The 7,679-nt window shown below is 38.1% G+C and overlaps 1 protein-coding gene across 1 annotated transcript; it reads left to right on the forward strand.

Moving 5' to 3' along the window:
• Positions 1–974: 974 nt before the first annotated feature.
• Positions 975–7,316, forward strand: LOC149500934 (uncharacterized). Its single transcript, XM_089734917.1, has 5 exons — positions 975–1,112; positions 2,950–3,036; positions 4,918–5,112; positions 6,269–6,398; positions 7,107–7,316. The coding sequence occupies exons 1-5, from the start codon at positions 1,110–1,112 to the stop codon at positions 7,175–7,177; spliced, it is 486 nt and encodes a 161-aa protein (XP_089591043.1). The 5' UTR covers positions 975–1,109; the 3' UTR covers positions 7,178–7,316.
• Positions 7,317–7,679: the final 363 nt, after the last annotated feature.

Consider the following 7,679-nt stretch of genomic DNA (forward strand, 5'->3'; position numbering starts at 1 on the left):
TGGGCTGTGAGCTCGTCCACCCATCTAAACAATAAAAAAATTAAAAAAATGTTAACCAGAAACAGGTCAAGCTGACAAAAGTGTGTTAAAAATAACAAATCCATTAACGCTCTCGAAAATTCATTACCGAATATATATTCAGCAATAAGTTTAAATTATACATAATAATATGTATTTTTTTTCCACCGAGCTAAACATTGGTGTCAATCTGTTTCGAAAAAAAAAAGAGTCCCTTGAGATCACACATACAAATAAGTACGTGAAGGTAATTGTTTACGAGGTAGATAACTAGATGTACCTATGTATACACTATCGGGAATTCATGTCCGGAGCTCGTATCGATTAGAAGCGCTTCTCTGTGCGCAGGATCGTCGCAGCCTCCTACTTAAGGAGAATACTACACCTTTATTTAATAAGATTTGTCTTCGAGAAATAAGGTGATGAAGATATATTAAAAAAATTGCATTGAAATATTAATTCATCTTGGGTTTTGGGAAGCCTAAACGCTCTATAAGTAATAATTGAGTAAAAAGTACAAAAATAAACTGTTTATGTTACTGTTCGGGTGCTTATTAGTCATGTCATTAATAATGTCATAGCATCCATGATCTCTTATGACGGCTGCTGTACCCAAGCTGTGTACTGTGGTGTTTCACTGGTGGTAGGACCTCTTGTGAGTGCACGGGTAGGTACCACCAGTCTGCCTATTTCTGCCGTGAAACAGTAATGCGTTTCGGTTTGAAGGGTGGAGCAGCCGTTGTAACTATACTGAGACCTTAGAACTCATATCTCAAGGTGGGTGGCGCCATTTACTTTGTAGATGTCTATGGGCTCCGGTAACCACTTAACACACCTGGTGTTAAGGCTGTGAGCTCGTGCATCCATCTATGCAATAAATAATTATATAAAAAAAATTCGTATCCATTCTGAAATGTGCAATCCATCCCCTTAACTATGTAACAGAGATGAATCAAATCGGCCGTTCCCAAGCGGAGCGCGCGTCTTAACAATGAACTCGCGACAAATCTAAAATGTATTAGAAAATACTTGTGCCGTCTATCATCGAAGTTACACTACGCGATTTTGTATAGTGCATTCTAATAACGAAAATGGTGAGTATTGTAAAATCTTTTCGGGCTTCAATTGTGTTAATTTTAATGTTGGTTGTATGACAAAAGAAGTTTACATGACACTTTAAATATTTTTTTATCACACACACACTGGAAATCGTAAAGTGATTTAAATAAATGTTGTGAAAAAGTGTGTTATTTTTCGGTAGCTATTCTAGTGTTTGTTAATGAGTTTGATGCTTTGTATTCTAATAAAAAAAAATGCAACAGCTCACTATATATTTATAGGAACAATTGACGTAAGAAACAGTTTATTCCATAGACATAGCCCCCTGAGTTTCTCGTCGGATCTTCTCAGTGGGTCGCGGTTCCGATCCAGTGGTAGATTCTGCAAGGCGCTGCTGTTGCTAAGGCCAATGTTAGCAACACCTCCGGTTTGAGCCCCGAGAGTTCACCTACAAGCTAGGGCAACGCTGATATAGCCTTTCAAAGCTATCAGCATAGGTAGGAAAAAAAGCCAAGTACTATCAATGCATTTTTGTTACATCCCCACTCTGCTATATTTGCGTATTCAAGTTATGTGCTTTAATTCCGTGCATCGTGACCTCCATAGATATATTACTCGTCAGGACCCCTGAAATAATTCTGTTGTGTTTAGTGCAACAGCAGCACTAGTCTCAGTCTTGAGGCGATCTAGTATGTGACTGGTTACTGGTGGTAGGACGTCTTGTGAGTCCGCACTGGTAGGTACCACCGCTCTGCCTATTTCTGTCGTGAAGCAGTTAGGCTTTTCGTTTTGAAGGGTGGGGCAGCTGTTGCAGCTACACTGATTTGCCAGCCCACTGAGTTTCTCGCTGGATCTTCTCAGCGGGTCGCGATTCTGATCCAGTAGTAGATTCATTCGCGAAGCAGTTGTTCTTGAGTTGTTAGGTCTTCTTTGGAGGCGCCCGGGCAGCTGTTAGCAAAGCCCACCCTTCCTGGCTGAGCCTTTGCTCGCCCACCTGTCCTAATGAAACTGGAAAGGCTTCTGGGCCACCAGTAATAACTCATTCATAAAAAAAACTATACTGAGACCTTAGAACTCATATCTCAAGGTTGGTGGCGGCATTTGCGTTGTATATGCTCTGGTAACCACTTAACACCAGGTGGGCCATGAGCTCGTACACCCATCTAAGCAATAATAATAATAAAAAGTAACTATCATATCACAGTTCCACAGAAACTGGACTACAGAGGTTGCTAATTTTTTACGATGACCTGTATCCAGAGATCTGGAACATATCTTTTTAATCATAATCGCGAGAATCTTCCCAGTCTAGTCTCGTTGTGATAGACATTCCACACGTGTCAGATAACAACAAGTCGTCGTCTCAGAGCCTGTTGTCGGGTTGTACCTAACGCGACAGGAGATCTGAAGACCACGTCATTTCTAAAAATACTGTAAAAGCTGCAATAACTAGAAGCTGGTAGGGTAGGCACTCTACATAATAAATAATTTAGTCCAAATTTCGTGAAGTTAGTACCAACTACTACTTTCTACTGGTGGTAGGACCTCTTGTGAGAGCGCACGGGTAGGTACCACCCCCCTGCCTTTTTCTGCCGTGAAGCAATAATGCGTTTCGGTTTGAAGGGTGGGGCAGCCGTTGTAACTATACGGAGACCTTAGAACTTATATCTCAAGGTGGGTGGCGCATTTACGTTGTAGATGTCTTTGTGCTTTAGTAACCACTTAACAGCAGGTGGGCTGTGAGCTTGTCCATCCATATAAGCAATAAAAATAAACAATAAAATTCATTTATATCACTAATCTCACTTATTAACTGTTATGCGTTGTTAATTGATAACAAAATGTATAAGCCAGTTATAATTGAAATTCCAGGCAAGAATGGAGCTTCCGGTGCTGGATAAATTCTGTTTTGTATTCAACCTGCGGGGTGGATGCATCACGATGGGCATCATCAACTCTGTACGTATTCATTATTATAAAAAAACACCGGTAACTTTATACCAGACAACCCGATGGATACAATAATTTTTTTTTATAACTATTTCACTTTAAGATTACGTATTTTTTTTTATCAGACAACCCGACGTACACAATAAAAAGAAATCTAAAACTATTTCACTTTAAAATTACGTAATTTTTGTTAATATTTATAATAAAAATAATTTATATTAATTTATTTGTAATAATATTATAATTTCTCGAATACTCTTTGTTTGTAAAGTTCGAAACCAATCCTTGTTGATATCCATAGAACCACGCATAGAACCATAATTTGAGTTCAGTTTTATGTCTCCCATGTCTCCAAACTTGTATAACGTTTTTCTTGACGTATTAAAATATACTAGTGGTAGCCCAGTACTCGACATTCGACCATAATTAATTTAAAATGTTTAAACATTATTATGATTCTATTTTCAAAGACTTGAGTCGACTATTATCAAAGCCGGCAATCTGACTTTTGGACAATGATTGGTAAATCAGAAAAACGAATTATTGACTTTGTATTCCATTGGCAGTCACAAAACTCTTCGGAACGACATCTTAGATAAATAACAGGTTAACTATTATCCTTTATTTAATGCAGGTTTTGAACCGTATCTTTTGAAGGAGACGATTATATTCAAATCAATCTGTATTGACATATCAATAATTTTTTTTTGTCCAAATGCACAGGTTGCCACCTTTGATAATAGACGACTCACTTATACTACTTCTATATTCACGCATTTCACCAAGGATACACTATAGAAAAATTGTATTAAAGACAAACAATATTAAACTATTCTCAATTTGACTTTAACAATAAACAAAATAATATAATATATTATTGTGTGTCAAATAGATGGTAGTCTGTATGTTTTTTTAATTGATTTCATGTTTTCTTTTGCGTTTTTTTTTTAAATATTAGCAGTCTGCATGCTTCACGTATTAATATTAACTAGGCAGCGGCTAGGTAGCGGTAGGCAGCGGCTAGGTAGCGGTAGGCAGCGGCTTGGCTCTGCCCCTGGCATTGCTGAAGTCCATGGGCGACGGTAACCACTCACCATCAGGTGGGCCGTATGCTCGTCTGCCTACAAGGGCAATAAAAAAAAAAGTAGATGATGACCGAGCATTCCTCGTTTTTTTTTTTTTTTATAACGCCATCTGGTTGTGTCTTTAAAGCGGTTAGTTGCCTTCAATTTAGAAAAATAATATTATTATTCGCCAATAGATGTCGAGAAGAGTTGATTATTGAAAACACGAATAAAACAACATTTTCTGAAAATAAATCGTGGCTAGATCGATTTATCGCTCCCGAAATCCACTGTATACTAAATTTTATGAAAATCGTTGGAGCCGTTTCCGAGGTTCAGATTATATACATGTACTAGCTGACCCGGCAAACATTGTTTTGCCATATATAAGATTTCTAGGGAATTTCTAGTGTAGAAAAAAAACTAACTTATTGTAAGTGTGGTAAATGAGTGAAAGAGGCATGTAGCGCTATGAACGTTGAGGGAATATATAATAAAAATAACAAAAACCTCATTCAACCACATAATACATCAATATAACAAAAAAAAAAGTCCAAATAAAAAAAAATATGTTAGGGGTGGACAACCCTAATCACTTAGGGGTATGAAAAATAGATAGTAGCCGATTCTCAGGCTTACTGAATATGCATAAAAAATTTCATGAGAATCGGTCAAGCGGTTTCGGAGGAGTATGGGAACGAACATTGTGACACGAGAATTTTATATATTAGATAGATATTAATATACAAGAATTGCTCGTTTAAAGGTATAGGATATTAGATTCCTTTCATACTAATTTCCTAATAAAAAATTAAATTTATTTTAGATATTGACATTTGTACTCGCGGTGATCCTAATAACGTTTGCTGTGGACATCAAGAGCGCGACCGAAGCGCAACTGAGGCGCGACGACGCTGACGCCGCCATGTCGTCGGTCGTTTACACCATCGTGATCCTGCTCGTGGTACTTCTATTCGTGAAGTTTCTCTTCGATTTGGTGTTCGTTTATGCTGTTTACAAGGTGAGCTTGGAACAATAATCTAACTAAAATATAATAACTAAAATAATCTAATAACTAATAACTAAAATAATCTAACTGCAAAATCACAAGGAAATCGCATGAATGTTAGACCAGCATAAGAAACCAGTGATAGTTTAACTGAGCCCACTGAGTTTCTCGCCGCGTCTTCTCAGTGGGTCGTGTTTCCGATCCGGTGGTAGATTCTGCGAAGCACGGCTCTTGCTAGGGTTCGTGTTAGCAACGTCGTCAGGTTTGAGCCGCGTGAGCTCACCTACTAGTTAAGGTTACGCTGATATAGCCTCTCAAGGCTCTCAGCTTAAGTACGAAAAAAAAAGTTTAACTGATGCACGACGCAAACCAGGATCATTCAGTTCCAATATAAGAGCAAACTATGAATCATATTTATTAGGTTAACAGTTTTGTAAAGGTGAGAAGCAAAATTGAGCGAACAAGTTCTTCGAAACAGCGACGTGACACGATAACCCTCTTATCGTAGCTGCCGGAACTGGAAATAAAGACGATTAAACGGTAAACAGTCGCCGTCGCCCTAAACGTGTCATTTCGGATCAAACGGTGCTTTTAGGTACCTCAAGCACCGGTCATCCTTCTCGTCGAACCCGTCGCTTGCGACGAAGGACTCATCGTTTAAATTAACCCACAGACACAGTCCACTGAGTCTCTAGCCGGATCTTCTCAGTAGTTCGCGATTTCGACCCCGTAGTAGATTCAGCAAAGCACGGCTCCTGCTAGGCAGATGTTAGCAAAGTCTCCCAGTCTGAGCCTTGTGAGCTCATGCCACACGTTCTGTGAAGCTAAAATAACCCTTCGAGGTTACTAGAAATAGGTAGGCATAAAAAATAATTATAAAAAAAGCACATAAGTTATAACCGAATCGTTTTTGTGGTCGTAACGGTTATAATAAACTATCGCAACACAATCGCTTTACGGGATATGACAAAGGCCAATGCCGTATTTCGGATGTCTGAGCAAGCATCCAAGAGTAGATCAACATTGATGTTCTCAAAAAATTGCACGTTTATCAATAATGATGATTGATGACCATCCATCATCAGGCACATATTCTTGTCTGCCAATTAAAGTAAAAAAATATTATACACATTAATCGGGTAATCGGACTGAGTTAATATTTCTACAGGAGAAATGTGGAATAATGAAGAAGTACTGCATCTTCTGGATAATCTTCCTTGTCCTGTTCATCATTGGATTCCTGAAGTCACTGTTTCACATGGGGGCTGGCCATGTCATCGCACAAATACTATTCTTAGGTGAGTTCCTTATGAAATAAAATTAATACCGTTTTAAACACATTTTCGTTCCCAAGATATGCATTGTAGAGCTGTGTTAATGTGTGAAATCAAACGAAGTCCTTCTCCTGTATGCTTGAAATAAACAAGATAAGAATATCCACCAGACGTTGAATACCAAATAACTATCACAAAGATGCGGACTACGAATTAAATCGAACCGGAACCTAATAATTCACAGCTAAACCCCTGCTTTTGCTGATGCCGATTACCTGCATTAACCATTTACTACAGGGGTTCCCAAACTTATTTGGTCTACTGCCCACTTTGAGAATAAATTATTTTTTAGCGCCCCCATTTTTTCACCTACTCAAAAACCACTACAGCGAGAGCTCAGTCGGTATCTAAGAGTCCTCCTAAATGAAATTACAAATCGCCTCTCAAGCCTCTATCTACACAACGACCCCATTTTTTTCTGGGTCTCTTACCGCCCCCCTTTAGGCCCACAAGGGGGCGTTATCGCCCACTTTGGGAATGGCTGGTTTACTATAATATAATCCCATTAACGTTGTGTTGTTTGTGTTGTGTTGAGTGTTTTATCCATTTATTGTTTTATCCAACCATTAGTGTTGTTATCCCATTAACATTAAATGAAATCTATCAATGTTTGGACGGTTATAGAACACCGTTGCTTAAACTTATCTAATTTCTATGATTTCGTTATTGCAGCTGAGAACTTTTACTACATAGTGGTGATCCGAAGCTACTTGATATCGATCAATGAAGATGGCGTTCTGTAATTACAACTATTCAGAAGAAATCGCAAGTGAAACGCAATTATTTTTTTCATATTCATATTTTATAATAGCTTTTCGATTTGGAACCTTTTAAATTTAAAAGCCCAGCTTTTAGAACATATTTTTATTGATTATTTCGATTCTTAAGATCCCTTTACAAGGCTCTCGAGGCCGTATTTTTTGTAAGAATATTTGTAAAACTTCTGATGCAAGGTAACTATGAAGATGTCAACAGAATTTGACCAATAACTTAAACGCGTTTCTCGAATTTGAATGACGGGATTTGCGGGGCACATATCGAAAACTGTTTTAAAAATCTAATTCGCATTCTCAGTTAAAATTTCGAATTTATATTTCGAGATGGGTAGGACGCCACCCAATTCACAATTCGCGTTGTGATATCTACGCTGTTGTTTTTCGGTAACCATTTTACATTAGACGGGCCATGAGTTCATCGCTCCGGGCAGCAATAAGAATAAAATATTTTATACATTATATCTCTATT

This window comes from Bombyx mandarina, chromosome 18 (assembly GCF_030267445.1).
Source record: "Bombyx mandarina strain Sakado chromosome 18, ASM3026744v2".
In the NCBI taxonomy this organism is placed as follows: domain Eukaryota; kingdom Metazoa; phylum Arthropoda; class Insecta; order Lepidoptera; family Bombycidae; genus Bombyx; species Bombyx mandarina.